The sequence below is a fragment of the Paroedura picta genome, chromosome 12 (genome assembly GCF_049243985.1).
Source record: "Paroedura picta isolate Pp20150507F chromosome 12, Ppicta_v3.0, whole genome shotgun sequence".
In the NCBI taxonomy this organism is placed as follows: domain Eukaryota; kingdom Metazoa; phylum Chordata; class Lepidosauria; order Squamata; family Gekkonidae; genus Paroedura; species Paroedura picta.
Window position 1 is genome coordinate 51693670 of NC_135380.1, and position 15398 is coordinate 51709067.

At 55.4% G+C, this 15398-nt stretch overlaps 1 protein-coding gene across 4 annotated transcripts; it reads right to left on the reverse strand.

The window, feature by feature from the left end:
• Positions 1-1077: 1077 nt before the first annotated feature.
• On the reverse strand, positions 1078-15060 carry SPACA9 (sperm acrosome associated 9). Of its 4 annotated transcripts, XM_077306192.1 has the most exons (5): positions 14932-15059; positions 9503-9658; positions 5888-6090; positions 2438-2585; positions 1078-1142 (listed from the first exon to the last, which is right to left on the reverse strand). In XM_077306192.1, the coding sequence occupies exons 2-5, from the start codon at positions 9644-9646 to the stop codon at positions 1134-1136; spliced, it is 504 nt and encodes a 167-aa protein (XP_077162307.1). In that variant the 5' UTR covers positions 9647-9658; positions 14932-15059; the 3' UTR covers positions 1078-1133. The 4 variants fall into 4 exon arrangements, with proteins under 4 accessions (XP_077162307.1, XP_077162306.1, XP_077162309.1 ...); XM_077306191.1 differs by having other exon boundaries at positions 1078-2585; positions 14932-15060; XM_077306194.1 differs by lacking the exon at positions 14932-15059 and adding an exon at positions 7966-8080 and having other exon boundaries at positions 1078-2585; positions 5926-6090; positions 9503-9639.
• Positions 15061-15398: the final 338 nt, after the last annotated feature.

A 15398-nucleotide genomic window follows, 5' to 3' on the forward strand; every position in this document is an offset into this window, starting at 1 on the left:
GAGTTACCTTTGTGGGCCTTTAAATCTCCTTAGCTGCGGCTGTAGCAGTCCTGCTCGGCACCCGTTTCAGAATGGGGCCTCAGCCATAGCGCCTTAAGCACTGGCATGGTGCTCTCTTGCGCCTGAGTGCCCCGGGTGCGACCTCTCCTCCCACGCATGAGCAAGGCCCAGGCAAACAGTGGGAAGTAGCTGAAGGTTTCAGCTCTTAGGGCTTGAGTGAGTCCAGTGGAACCAGAGGTTTGAACCTTAGTTCACCTGTTGAGCTTCCTGGGTGACCCTGAAGTCTACCTCTCAAGGCTGTTGTGAGGATAAAATGGGGGCCCCCACATAGGCCAATGCTGAGCTCCTTTCAGAAAAGTGGGATTAAAATATTTTAATTTCTTTTTTTTTTAATGATCCTTGACTCACTGCCCTGAGTGGCCCTGGCTCTTGGGATGAGGGGAACACTTGTGGGGGGCCCAGCTGGGATCTCTCGTTCCCTTGCTAAGGGAGGGGGCAGATGAGCAGGTCCCGTTCCCTGAGCGGGACGCCCCAGGCTAGTCTGCTCTTGTCAGATTTCAGAAGCAAAGCAGAGCCAGCCCTGGTGGATATTTGGATGGGAGACCCCCCCCCCCAAGGAAGCCCACGCAAGGACCCTCTGGCGCTGAACGTCTCCTCCCTCAAGAACCCACGGGGCCGCCAGACGTCTGCTGGGACCTGACTTGGCCCTTTCTGTCGCCACCCACAAGAGGTCCTGTGTGATTTTCAGTCACATTTTCATCTTGCATTTCCTCTGAGGAGCTCTCTCTGCATTCTACCTTCCTGGAGGTCAGCTGGAGAGAGGCTGTTCACAATCGCCCCGGGGGGCCTTCGCGGCAGAGGAGGGAGCAGACCCCCCCAAGGGCGCGATGCAGGTGAGGAGCTGCAGAGTGGGACCCGGACCGGAAGTGGTGGGTGGCCGGAAGACCAGGGTGCCTGCTGCTCTTCCGCCCCCTTCTTCCCCCGGCTGTCTCCATGAAATCGCCTTTCAGAATTTAACCGCCACTCCCCCCTGCCGCCACCCCCCCCCCGGATAATTCTAGCAACGAGCCGTGCGCGCAAGGGAAATGGCTTTATTCAGGAGCATCTTCCAGAAGGAGGCAAAAATACAGGAGCTATGGAGCCTGCGGGGAGGGGAAAAGAGCAATCAGAAGAAGGATCCCGGGTCAGGCTGGCCAAGGCCCAGAAATGGCTTTGGAGGCGGCCAGGAGGGCCAGGCAGGATTCTCGAAGGGGAGCTCTTGCCTTGAACGGCAGTGGGAGCACGTATCAAAGTCTCCTGTCTCTGCCCCACACCCCCCGCTGCAAGCCAGGCCGTCGCAGGCCCACAAAGCTCTGTGGAGGCTTCTAGCTGACCGACTCCAGCTTTAGCCGGCCACGCTGCGATAACAGAGAAGGGCTGCTGTTCAGTGGCAGAGACTCGGCTTGGCCTGCAGAAGGTCCCCGGTTCAATCCCCGGCAGCATCTCCAGTTAAAAGGGCCAGGAGGGGATGGGAAAGACCTCAGCCTGAGACCCTGGCTCAGCGGCAGAGCCTCGCCTTGGCCTGCAGAAGGTCCCCGGTTCAATCCCTGGCAGCATCTCCAGTAAAAGGCCCAGGCAGGAGGGGAGGGGAATGTCCTCTGGCTGAAACCCTTGAGCGCTGCTGCCAGTCTGAGCAGACAATACTGGCCATGAGGGAGCAACAGTGCGATGCCACAGAAAGCAGTTTTGTGTGTGCCACTGACCAGAATCGGAAAAACTGGATAAACTGGACAGCTTCTGGTTTGAGGAGCCCAGCCCTGCCCCAAGTACCTAGCGCTGGTTGCCCTGCCTTTTGACTCCCTGAGCCAAAAGCCCTCAAAGGGGACTCGAAGCGCCCCCCCCCCCCCCAGTTTGGCCTGCTTGCCCACCCCGTGAAAAGAGGAGCTTTGTGCAATATCTGACAGGTGGAGGTGGGCTGAGTTTGGCTTGGCAGGTCACTGGATGTTCGGCCTGGCCTCTGTGCAAGGTTTGGGTTGCCGGTCTGCCAGGCAGTGCAGGGCATGTGCCTGGGGTGGGGGGAGGGAGAGTAGTCAGAGGCCATACTGGGCACTGCCTCCGCCTTGCCTGGGGTCGGGGAGGGCACCACTGAAGCGAAGACCAGGGAGACTGTGGGTTGGTGTCAGGTGAGCATGCTTTAAAATTTGTTCTCTTAAAAGGCATGTCGACCAGGCGGCTTCCAAGGCCCGTTGAGAAGCTTGCCCATGGCCCTCCCTGGGCCCCCCCGCGGCATCATCTGACCCCGCCTACTCTCCTGCGCCGGGCCTGTCAAGCTAAGCGAGGTCTGGGTGGCCGCAGGGAGGGAGGCGGGCTGGGCCGAGGCGTTGAGCCCCATTCCCGCCGCATCCGGCCCGAAGGCCTTGGCGGCCCGCCTCTCAGGACTGGCGTGCTGGCCACTCACGCTCTGTATCATGTTCCGCGGGAGCTTCTCGCTGTGGGCCACCCACTCCTTCATGCAGTCCAAGACGATGGGAATGAGGCTCACCACGCCCCCGTAGTGGTTCCGGGCTTCGTCACAGCTGAGGTGGTTCACCACGTCATGGGGATACCTGCATGGGGGACCAGGAAGAGGAGTCGGGAGGCAAGCTGTGGCCCAGGTGAGGGGGTCACGTATCCCTACAAAAAGCAGGTGAGCTGGGCTGGCCAGGCCGGCCTGATCTCTGCCGCCTAGTCTCGTGGGGGCTTCAAGGGGTAACCCAAGATCTGTGAATGGGCTGGTGTGTGGTGCAGCCTATTTCTCAGTCTGAGTGACGTGCAGTTAGCACCCGGGTACGAATCCAACAACCCGGCCTTCCCAAAACTCAAAGTGCCCCAAAGAGGCGAAAGTGGCCCGGTGGAAGACTCTGCCTCGTGGGACCAGGGCCCTGCGGGGGGGGGGGGGGGCTGCCAGACGGAGCTCTCCTGCCAGGCCTGTGCTTGAGGCCAAGGAGAGGGGTTAAGAGGGTCAGGCTGCTATCTGGGCAACTCAGGTTCCAACCCCCAGTTACCCCACAGAAGCTTGCTGATGCCCTTGGGCCAGTCACACGTTCTCCATCTATTCTACCTCACTGGGTTGTTGTAAGGGTAAGACACAGGACAACGGTGCAACTCGTTATGTGCCCCCACAGGGGTGGAGGAGGGGTATGAATAAGCAAGCAAATGGAATGATAGCATTTAGAAAGAAATGCTGTGTTTGGCCAAAGGTAGCCTCGAAATGTCTAAAACCTGAACAGAGAGAACCCTGAAGGCCAAAAAATAATAAGGCCGACAACATGATGTGAAAGCTTGGAAGATCCTGACAGCTGCTCCACCTTTATTCCCCTGTGGTTGGCCTAGCCCTCACCTATCCCATGCAGTTGGCAGGCTGGGTGGCGTGATGGGGGTTGTGAAAAGTTCCCTCCAAATATGAGACCCAAAAAGCAGGCAAAAGTCTTTCCCTGAGCTGCTACTTCTCTACCTGCAGGGACTGTTTGTAAATGGGGGAGGGAATCATTCAAAAGTTGTGCCTGCCTCAGCCCACTCCCACTTCAGCTAATGAGTTGTGGTTGCACATAGATCAGGGGTGGCCAAACTGTGTCATGCTGGCAGGGGCTCATGGAAATTGTAGTCCATGGTCACCTGGGGAGCCACAATTTGTTTACCCCTGACATAGAGGAACTGTGTATCTGCTAGCCTGGACGCCACTGAGGAAGATGCAATGCAAATATTACACATATGCACTAGCACGCTGCTGCGTTCTTGGGAATGTGCTATGCCCCACAGGAAGGTCCCTCTCTGAACTGGGGGGGGGGAAATCTCAGGAAAAAATGGCACAGGAGGCTAGTGTACTAAATCAACACATATAATCTACTTATATAAATGGGAGCCAATTATCTTTTCAGTTGTCTGCTCAAACGGAAAAGTGCTTCATGTTTTCTTTTTGTTCTTTAAAGTGATTTCACACACATGCACGCACACACATTGAACAGCAGCTGACTTACAGCTGACTTCTTGCAAAAGTTATCTGGAACCTCTTAAAGTACCCTATATACTCGCGTATAAGCCTAGTTTTTCAGCACCATTTTTCACACTGAAAAGGCCCTCCTGGGCTTATACGTGGGTATATACAGTGATTGAAATAAAAGCCTGCTCCGCCCAGCCAATCACTGCATTGCCTTTTGCAAATGTGTCCTGCAAGCTGAGCTTACTCTGGCAGCTTGAAGGACATCAACGGTTTGACTGAGGGACTCTCATCTTTTTTTCCCTTTTGCCTTCACTTCTTCCAAACTATTCTTTTGGTTGCTGTGGGTGGGGTAGGATAGGTTTTGGGGGTGCTTTGGGCTTTACTGTTTCTTTCTCCTAGTGCTTCTTCTTTTATCTGAGGGGCAGCATTGTTTGCCTTTTCTTCTTGGGGCCGTGTTTCTTTTAAAAGTTGATTTTTACAGTTCTTTCTTTCAGTGTTCAGTATTACACTTCTTTATTTCAGTGTTTTGTTCAGGGGGGGGCACTGCAGTGGTAGTTAGAGTTGTCCATTCTCCCAGTTTGGTAGCTGTTTTATTTATTTATTTATTATATTTATATACCACCCTCTCCAGAGGCTCAGGGCGGTTTACATGGAACATCATAGGAACAGTACATGAAACAGTCTATAACATGTGAATAAAGGTAACGGTATCCCCTGTGCAAGCACCGAGTCATGTCTGACCCTTGGGGTGACGCCCTCTAGCGTTTTCATGGCAGACAATACGGGGTGGTTTGCCAGTGCCTTCCCCAGTCATTACCGTTTACCCCCCAGCAGCAAGCTGGGTACTCATTTGACTGATCTCGGAAGGATGGAAGGCTGAGTCAACCTTGAGCCAGCTGCTGGGATCGAACTCCCAGCCTCATGGGCAGAGCTTTCAGACTGCATGTGTGCTGCCTTACCACTCTGCACCACTAGAGACTCATAGCATGTGAATAACTGTACAATAATAATAACTAATAGTTGTAACCATATAACAATACAACAGTTGTAGGTTGCCAACTTCAGGTACTGTTGTTCTGCTCTGGTTTGCTGGCCGGGAAGGGGGGGGCACTGTTTGGTTCTCCTGCTGGAGCTGTTCTCACAGAGCAGTTCTTTCAGAGCTCTCTCAGGGTGTCTGGCATCAAGAGAGGAAGGGAAGGCGATTGTAAGCCGCTTTGAGACTCCTTTGCTTAGTGTTAAGCAGGGTACAAAACCCAGCAGCTATTCGTCCTCTTGACTTTTCTGTATTTGTTGGGGGGGGCGAGGCTGGATGGGAGAGCCTGTGAGGATGGAGCATTTCCCACCCTTGGCTTATATGCGAGTCAATAAGTTTGCCTGAATTTTGTGGTAAAATTAGGTGCCTTGGCTTATATGCAGGTCAGCTTATATGCAAGTATATTTAGGACATTTCTTGAAAGAAGAGAAACACATAGGAATCAAATGCATACCAACAATTAAAACAGGTGTGTGTGTCTTCAGAATGAACTGCAAACAATGCTTTTTTAAACCAAATGTGGCTAATTTTGTACAATTTGCGAGTCTAATTTTACAAAATGATTTTGAACTTTTCTATATTTGCATTTTCCTCACTTGTGCACTCCTGTTGCTTCAGTGTGTTTTCCTGTTCTGTGTGTGTTTGGTTCTTTCCTGAGGTCAGTTCAATGTTACATTACTTCACTTCTGGCATAAAAATCAGAGGAGAATTATGCCAAACGTCAAGCAATGCAATTGTGAATTGACTACTAGAGGGAACCAAACATTTGCAGAACATAAACACCCCTCCTCCCGCCCCCCCGCCCAAAAAAAACCCAAGAAGGCACAAGCGAGGAAAGTCAGAAGGACGCAGGGCCCCTTGTCTACCAGCGGAGAAGATGCGGAAGGCATGCCTACTTGGCTCGGACGGTGCTGAGGTCGTTGCTGTGGCTCACCAGCATTTTGCACTTCTCCAGCAGGGCGTTGGTCGTGCTGTTCCCAGCATGGAGGCTCTCCAGCCTATGGCACAACTTGTTCAAATCGCAGCAGATGTTCAGGAACATGAGAAGGATGCGCTTGTCAGTCGTGTTATTGCAGTGGTGGTCCATGTAGATCTGCACCTGTCGGACACAGCATGGGTGGCGAAAGGGGTGGGGAGGCTAAGCGGAAGCCAGGGCCAAAGTTCTCCTAGAAACCGAGCGCTGGGAGGAGGTGCCGACGCTTGGAGGGAGTCTTGCCCTACTCACGGGATCAACCGCAGATAAAGGAAGATGCTTAATATTTATTGCTGTGGTTTACATTGTGCAGGCCCTGACCACGCACACACCCTGAGGCTAGGGTTGCCAAGCTCCAGGGCGTGGATGGAGATCTCTCACACGGATAGCTGCTCTCAGACTGCAGAGATCAATTCCCCTGCTTTGAAGGGGGGAGAATCTATTGTATTATGCTCAGCTGAGGTCCCTCCCACCCCCAAACCTCACCCTCTCCAGGTTCAACCCCCAAAATCTCCAGGTATCTCCTCACCTAGAGTTGGCCACCTTAGGAGGGGCATTTTTTCCCCTTCAGTTGAAAGGCAAACTATTAGCCATGCGGCCTTCAGGCCGTTCCCAAGCGTTTTCCTCTGGAGGAAGCAAAGGAGTTCCCCCTGTGAGCCGGAGGCAGGAGCAGGTCAGAAGATCGGGAGGTTCTCTCGGTTTTTCTGCGGTTCGGTGATCCCCGTAAGGCACCGTTTGACCGGAAAGGGGCAGCAATAACCTCAACTAAGCAAAGGAGCTTTTTCCACTTCTATTTTGGGCCAGCTGAGCACCGTCCTCACCCTGCCCAGCGATCCGCTGCCCTCATCTGACCATTCTGGCTACGGATTTTCCTTGTGCCGCAAGATCACAATCATTCCTTTCGCAATCATTCCGCCTTTGAGAAACCCCAAGAAACCCCAGAAGGGGCATGCAGAATACGGCTGGGAAGCAGAGCTGGGGCCACTCCCACCCAGGCCCCTCCCCACACCCTCCAGCGCCATTTCAGGAGGGGGGGAGAGCGTCAGCGTGCTCCTATATGGTCATATCATCACCTGATAAAAGTTTAACAAAAAATATCAAAAATTAACTCCCATCCATTTGGGAAACCCTTCCAGGAAGCCTCGGATTAGATGGGCGGGACTAAGATTCAAATCCAGGTTTGGAAACTAGATTTAGGGATGGAGCCTGGGGAGGACAGACACCTCAGTGGGGTCCATTGCATAGAGTCCCCCTCCCAAGCAGCCCTTTCCTCCAGGGGAACTGATTTCTGTAGTATGGAGAGGAGAGGAGCTGGAATTCCAGGGGATCCCCAGGCCCCACCTGGAGGCTGGCATCCCCCAGTCCCCCTCCCAAGCAGCCCTTTCCTCCAGGGGAACTGAGCTCTGTAGTCTGGAGATGGGCTGGAATTCCAGGGGATCCCCAGGCCCCACCTGGAGGCTGGCATCCCTCCGTCCCCCTCCCAAGCAGCCCTTTCCTCCAGGGGAACTGAGCTCTGTAGTCTGGAGATGGGCTGGAATTCCAGGGGATCTCCAGGCCCCACCTGGAGGCTGGCATCCCTCCGTCCCCCTCCCAAGCAGCCCTTTCCTCCAGGGGAAATGAGCTCTGTAGTCTGGAGATGGGCTGGAATTACAAGGGATCCCCAGGTCCCACCTGGAGGCTGGCATCCCTCAGTCCCCCTCCCAAGCAGCCCTTTCCCCCAGGGGAACTGAGCTCTGTAGTCTGGAGATGGGCTGGAATTCCAGGGGATCCCCAGGCCCCACCTGGAGGCTGGCATCCCTCAGTCCCCCTCCCAAGCAGTCCTTTCCTCCAGGGGAACTGAGCTCTGTAGTCTGGAGATGGGCTGGAATTCCAGGGGATCCCCAGGCCCCACCTGGAGGCTGGCATCCCTCCATCCCCCTCTCAAGCAGCCCTTTCCTCCAGGGGAACTGAGCTCTGTAGTCTGGAGATGGGCTGGAATTCCAGGGGATCCCCAGGCCCCACCTTGTCATTGATGGCAGACAAAATATCGCTCTCCAATTGGAAGGCTTCTTATGTCACTCTGTTTTGCGTTTCCACGTTTAGATATTGTTGTGGACCAAGAAGAAATGGGGGGTTTCTTTAAAAGAGAGAGAGAAATTCCAAGACAAACCTCTTAAGCGGTGAGCCGTTTTTCTTTAAGCAGAGCCAAGGAAATTCTGCACCCCCCCCCCCCCAGAAGAGCAGCTGGAGTCATCGTCCCTCTTCTGCCATGGAGGCCTGATTTTTAATAGGCAGTTTCTAAAGTTATAGAGGCACTGTGGGATGCAGCCTGGGGGGCTGCCAGAGGGAGGACGCGGGGGCAGAGCTGCTAAGAGCCTTTTATGGCTGCCGGTGACAGTGGAGCGGAAGAGGACGGGCGGCTGGGACAACTGCCCTCCAAGGGTGAGGCCGGATCAATCCCAGTCCCTGCAAGAGGCCGACAGGTTGATTGATCGCAGGGTGGTTGTTTGGGAGCCCAGCAGGAGCAGCAGGAGTTCATCCAGGGAGCGACTGGAGGAGGGGGGTCCGGGTGTGGCCAGAGGGGTCTGTGCGCACCTCCTGCCCCAAGAGCACACATTTGCTTCCTGCTGAAGGAAGACTGGGGGGGGGGGTTTCTCAGCAAAGGGACGTCAGCACTGTGATACACGAGGGGCTCTGGGAGTGGCCCCCTTTGGGCACTGGGGGAGTCCCCAGGAATTGGTTGTGGGTCACTGGCACAGGCAGGGCGGCCAGCTCTGGGTTTGGAGATGCCTGGAGATTTGGGGTGGCTGCTTCCAAAGCAGCCACGTCCTCCAGGGAAACTCATCTGAGGCGTCGGGAGGTCAGTTGTCATAGCAGGATATCTCCAGGGGCCGCCTTGAGGTTGGCAGCCTTGCCACACTCACTCTGGGTAGAGCTCCCCAGAGGAGCAGTGCATGCATGCTGCTTCCCGGGAGAGGAAGCCCAGGAGGAGGGGTCCCAGGCTGGATGGCGCAGGCCGGCCCCTCCTCCTTAGCTCTCACAAGCTCAGCAGGGCTGGCCCTGGCTAGTGCTGGCTTGGGAGGCCAGGGCTACTCCGCAGAGAGGAAGGCAAGGCAAGGCAAGGAGGAGTGACTTTCTTATGTCCCGCTTTTCACTTCCTGAAGGAGTTACAAAACGGCGGACAAACACCTTTCCCTTCCTCTCCTCCCAACAGGCACCCTGTGAGGGAGGTTGGCTTGAGAAAGCTCTGAGAGAACTGCTCTGAGGACAGCTGTAAGGGAACTGGGACTGGCCCAAGGTCACCCAGCGGCTGCATGGGGAGGAGCGGGGAATCAAGCCCAGCTCTCCAGATTAGAGGCTGCTGCTGCTGCTCTCTCACCTCCACACCTTGCTGGCTCCAAGCATTCTTTAACCTCTGCAGTCTGCTGGCGATGGCAGAACTCCTCTGAGCTCCTCGTTTCTTGTAAAGCCCAGCTGCGACTCAACCCCACTCCCACCCCCAGGGAAGCAGAGGGATGGGGGGGGCACCAAGAAGAGCTGTTTCCTGGGGGCACCGTACCTGCCCGATGCTGGACACAGGCTTGATCTTGTCATGGGCGTTCTCCCGGGTGTGCTCCAGAGCAGCAATGAAGGTGAACTGCTGTTGCTGGAAGATCTTGTACGTCTGTTCAATGTTTCTTAGGCTCTCTTTGATTTCATTCATTTTCCCCCCCTCCTGGAGATTGTTTTAAGGGGGGGGGAGGAGATTGGAGGGAAAACAGGACGTGGGGTTTAGTACGTTTTAAAATAATCCGAGCAGTCCAATCTATAACACGGGGTTCTGGTGCCCCGTCAGGGTGACATTTGATGGTTTTCATTGCGTCATAGTCAAGCTTTTTCTGCACTTGTGGGCGCTGCATACAGCACGGTGGGCGCGGCCAGGGCAGGGTCGCAGGAGGCCGAGCCAGGAACAAAACGGCTGCCCTGGCTGACCGTCCGTCATGCAGTGCAGCCCCTTGGGGCAGCTCCTGCCAGAAAAATGTGTTTAAAATCGGCACGGCCGCTCCGCAGCTTAGCCGGACAACAGCCCCACCCGCCCCTGCCCACCTTCTGGAAACAGGAATGAAGACCCCTCTGGCAAAAGAGTCCGCAGAGGCAAGGAACAAGCCGGCGAAGGCTCCATGGGAAGGCTTGAACCAAGTCGATGGGAAATTGTCCTCCTCGTTTTCGGAGAAAGCTCTTCCTCAGTGGCTCAATGGGCCTCCCCCGTGGCTGCCCATCCCCTACGCTTGAGATTAGGAGCCTGTTGCACCAAGTGATTCTTGTAGGTCATCTATGGGAGACGCTTCACCTTGACCTCCGGCCTTTCCCCGTTTCCTTTATTAAAGACTTCCCCTTGAGCCTCCATCAGCTCGTTCCTCATCTCTGCCGACACTTTCTGAGAACGCCTGGGGGACGCCAGGAAAAGTATCAGCGGGTGGCCCGGCACCTGCGGACATCATGTTGGGGGACCCCGCGTGCAAGACACGCCTGATTTGTGATTCGTAGCCATTTGGCCCCGCCTTGGCCAAAGGGTTTCCTTGGGCTGTTGTGGGGGGGGGGGCATGCGTCCTGGGACTCTCCTGGCTCTGTAACACTCTTGTGCAAGTAGGCCCTGTGGAAGTCCAGCTTTTTATTGTTGTTCTTTGAAGCACAGTAAAAAGAATAATCCAGATTGCTTCTGTAACCCCCCTGATTTCCAAACGCACGGTAGGCTTGCTGTTCAGAAAATGCCACTTCATTTCCAAGGCCTGAGGAACGGGGGGGGGGGGGAGTGATGATTGGGCTGACTGGCACAGATTCAGGCCAGCACGGCAGGTGAGCATTACAGCCCTAATGCAGCCTTTCTCAATTTTATTTCACATTCTTCAGGCTTTGAGAAACCCCAGAAGTGGCACAATTGTGCTGAATATGGTTGGGAAGCAGAGCTGCGTACATGGGGCCCCCACCCTTCCCACACCCTCCAGGCCCACCAGTGGCTATTGGAGGGGGGGGGAGTCAACATGACCATACATGCTCATATCACCTGGTAAATGTTTCACATTAAAAATATATATATATATATATATTGAGAATTATCTAACTCCCACCCATTCGGGAAACCCTTCCAGGGCCATCAGGAAACCCCAGAGTTTCACAAAACCCTGGTTGAGAACCCCCTTATGGGTTCAAGAGTTTTGATTTGCTGAGAGCACTGATCTCTGGTTTTGCCAGGCTCTCCCCTAGGAGAAGATGCCTGAAAGACGGCCTTTCAAGGACCACGCAGGAGCCTCAGTTCACTGCACTGGTTTTCCTCCTGAGCGTCAAATCTATGGGGGTGACGTGAACAGAGGATAACGGGCCCCTCCCACCACTGGAGACCCCGGACCTCTCAGGCCGGCCATCCGGGGCCACGCTGGGATCTTCTCCATTAGACCCTCTGGGTCTTGAGCGGGGCAAGAGTCCAGTGGAACCCTCAAGCCGCCCTTTTCAGCCTGCTGACCGGGGAGGAGCTGCTGAAACACTTTCCAGGCCTCCAGGTAGCAGGAAGTGATGTCAGGTGGCCACGCCTCCCTCCCACGGGGTGGGGGTGGGGGGCAAAGGTCTAAGTGGCTGGTGCTCCTGCCCTCCCATCCCCTTAGTCCACTTGGGTGGGGGTGGGCCAACCTGCCCACCTGAGGGTTGGATTTTTAAAATTGTGAAACCCTTTTCCTTTCCTTTTCACCTGGAGCCAGGCAGGCACAGGGTGGGAGGGCTCTTCCCAGCTGCCGTTTTGAAAACCCCGGGGCCGTGGTGACGTCAAAGGGCCTTTGCGGGACCGTATGGCACCTTGGTCCTGTGGCTGGGAAACCTGCCCCCAAGGATTTTAAAAAATAAACTGGCAGGGGAGGAGCTTTCCTGAGTCACAGCTGTCAATTCTCCAGCGGAGCGATCTTCTTGATGTAAACCCAGCGTGGTGTCCTGCTTAACAGCAGCGGCCTCTCATCTGGAGAACCAGGACTGAGTCCCACCCCTCCTCCACATGGAGCCAACTGGCCGACCTTGGGCCCATCACAGTTCCCTTACAACTGTTATTATAGAACAGTTCTCTCAGAGCTCTCTCAGCCCCATCCACAGGGTGTCTGTTGTGCAGAGAGGAAGGGAAGGCGATGGTAAGCTGCTCTGAGACTCCTTCAGGTAGTGAAAGGAGGGACACAAAAAAACAGCTCCTCTTCTTGGAGTTGTCTGCCTTTCACTCAGGAGAAAAAGGGCCGTCAGAGGTAACACAGGCTGGTTTCCTGTAACGGATGATAAAACGCTCTGGGAACTGAGCTGGCTCTTACATGCATAGCCCCATTCTGGAACTTATCTATTTTATTTATAATATATATGATGATTTATAGACTGCCTCTCCCCAGTGATGGGCTTCGGGCGGTTTCCAGCCATGGTGTATATTTAAGGCTCTATGGGGGGAGGAACATGGAGAGGAGAGGAGGGAGGCCCATGGTGCTTCTGGGTCGATCCAGCCTCAGCCATAGGCCTGGCGGAAGAGTACTGTTTGATGGGCCCCGGGGAACTTTGGCAGGGCCTAAATCTTGACTGGGAACTCACCCCACCCGGCAGAAGCCCTCTGGTCAAGGCCAGGCCAGGCCGAGCTCTCTGGGGCTTGGGATGACCAACAGATTGGCACGTGCTGAAGGCAGTGCTCTTTGAGGAACATTTTGGGAAAGGCCCGGACAATGTCTTAAAGATTAGTCTTAAAGATCCCTTGAGCTAGAGCCAGGACTCTTTTGGTCACCTGTGCAGCTGCTGTACTGCGGGTCTAACGTGAGCCCTCCTTGGGGTCCTCGTAAGGACCTGGGCAGCCGCATTTTGCTCCAGCTGTCTTAGGTCACACTAGGGTGTAACGGGCTGCTGGGAAACTGACTTTTGTATATAGGGAAAAACCTTTCCCTGGGTTCTTTTTGGGCCTGAAAATACGACCAACACACACTGTTTGTCTCAAGCCATTCATCTGCTTTCCCTCACCTATTGGGAGCTTATTGTCACTGGGTACATCCCTGGCATGTGGCTTTTACTCTCGGCGCTTCTGCTTTCTCCCACCAGGAAGGGTGACTTTCTTTCGCTAGCCGGTAACGGCTATGGGCCAAAGTTGCAAGAAAATATCTGCTTTTTTAAAGGCAGAGCGAGTGAAAAAGAGAGGACGATATATCACATTCCTGCTGTGCGGTCCCAGAGCCCCAGGCGGTAAGTCAGTGCGGCTGTAATGATGCTGCAGAAACAGGCAGCCGACTATCAGTCACCATAAACCTTAGTGGGTCTGTTGGAAACAGAATGTAGCCGAGCATCAAGCGTGACGCCAGGAAAAGGCCTGAGGGAGGGACGTCTTCTCTCGGCTGGCGCAAAAGCAGTGGCCCCGGTGGCCTGAGACACCCCCAGCCCCTTTAGGGAGGGCTAGCCTGGCGGGCGGCGCCCGGAGGAGCCCTTGGGGGGGCTGCTAACCTTCGCTCGCTGGTGGCCCGCGGGGAGCCTGGCCAGGGACGAACAGAGGCCGATGGAGCCCAGCGGAGGGCTGGGCGGGGTTCCGTGGACACGGCAGGCTTTTAAACCCCTTTGGCCAGGGCCAAGGTTGCCAGCGTCTCAACAGCAGCTGCTCCCGTGCCTGGAACAGAAGCTTCACTGGCAGGCCGGCTGAAGGGGCGAGCTACAGGGAGCGCTTTCCTAAGAACAAATGGCTGTGAGAAATGGGGCTCCGGATGCATTTTAGCAACAACCTGCGAGTGGGTTTGGTTTCTCACCGCATGGTCAGATACAGTTGTCAGGGGCCTCCCGGTGGACTGAAAGGGCATTACTCACCATGTGCAAAGGCACCTCCGGGCAAAGCAGCAGGCCGGCCCATCGGTTTTCACTTTGCCTGCTACCGCCTGGGCTCCAGGGCTCAGGAAGAAATCCCATGCTCCGGTGGCGGGAAGGGAGCAGAGCGTGGCACAAGCAAGGAGTCACACATCTGTGTGGTTCGATCGGGTCCCATGTCAAAGGCCAGGCACAACAACACACCAAAATGGATGCATGATCCCTGTGTGTGTGTGTGTGTGTGTGTGTGTGCGGTGCTTCCCAGCAGAGGAATGTTTTATGTGCTACAAATACACGGGGGGCAGGACACCACAGCAAAATAAATGATTGTATGTCCCTTTGCAGAATTGTCCTGTTCCAGGAATTGTTCTCCAGTCTAGCAGGTGATGCGAACTGATTCTTATCCTTTTTCAGACTGAGATTTATTTATTTGTTTGATTTCTATACAGCCCTTCCATATGGCTCAGGGCTGTGCCGGACAGCCACTCTCTTGCTAAATACGTGTAATTTAAAAAAGGATTTTAAATTGTGTTGCCCTGTTGGGGGTGAGGAGCCATTTCAGGGACCAGAACTGCTCGTGACGGATTATTGGGGTAATCCATCAAGAGAGGAAAAAGAGCTGGTTTTTTTTTGCACTCTGCTCTTTTACTCTGCAAAGGAATTTCAAAGGGGTTTACAATCACTTACCAGGGACTGAACCCACTTCTCCAGATTACAATCCACCACTCTGTCTGGCTTTAAAGGTAATAATAAGAGCTGGGTTTTGTAGCTTGCTTTTTACTACCGGAAGGAGCCCCAAAGTGTCTCACCAACCCCTTTCCCTTCCTCTCCCCACAATGGACGCCGTGCGGTAGGTGGGGCAGAGAGAGCTCTGAGAGAACTGCTCTGTGAGAACAGCCCTGCAAGATCTGTGACTGGCTGCATGTGGAAGAGCGGGGAGTCAAATCGGGTCCTCCAGCTTAGCCCGCCGCTCAGTTAGGTACTTAGCCGATGTCTCTCCCGCCTTTCGGGAAAAGCCCGCTCTGGCCGGAGACCCCGCACCTCCGCCTGCAGCCAGCTGGGTGCCCTCGACCCGGTTCTCTGAGAGCTCTCTCCGCCCCGGCCCCGCGGCTCCTCCCTGCGAGGGAGGCCCCCCGCCCGCCCCCGCCCGGCGCTCACCTGAGCCGCCCCGACCCCGATCGCGCATGTCCCTCCGGCCGCTCTCCGCTCTCCGCCGCCGCTCGCCGGGCCCGAACGCCGATTGTTACTGGGGGTCTCCCGGGTAACGCCCCCCGCCCCCCCCGGGAGGGCCGGCCCTTGTCCGGAGCGGCGCCCAGTCTGGCGGCTCTGCTGCTGGCCACGCTGATCCCGGGGAGGGCGACGGCCCCAGCCCCACTGCCGCGGGGGGACATTTCTCTGCAAACCCCCCACCCACCCACCCCCGGGCCTCTGGGGGGGTTGCCAACCGCCAGGTGGAGCCTGGAGACCTCTGGCCATTCCCTCTGGCGGATCTGCAGGCCCACGAGGAAAGGAGCTCCTTTCCATCACGCCCGCCTTCCTGGGGCCCCTCCCAGGCTCCACCCCCAAACCGCCAGCACCCCCCAACCTGAGGCTGCCCACGGTAGTCTTGGGGGGCAAAGGGCGGC

Coding starts and splice junctions, on each gene's coding strand:
- SPACA9 (XM_077306191.1), bottom strand. CDS start 9,646: ATGAATGAAATCAAAGAGAGCCTAAGAAACATTGAACAGACGTACAAG. Junction 6,091..9,502: donor CTGTGTCCAGCATCGGGCAG/GTACGGTGCCCC, acceptor TGTGTCCGACAG/GTGCAGATCTACATGGACCA. Junction 2,586..5,887: donor CTCAGCACCGTCCGAGCCAA/GTAGGCATGCCT, acceptor TCCCCCATGCAG/GTATCCCCATGACGTGGTGA.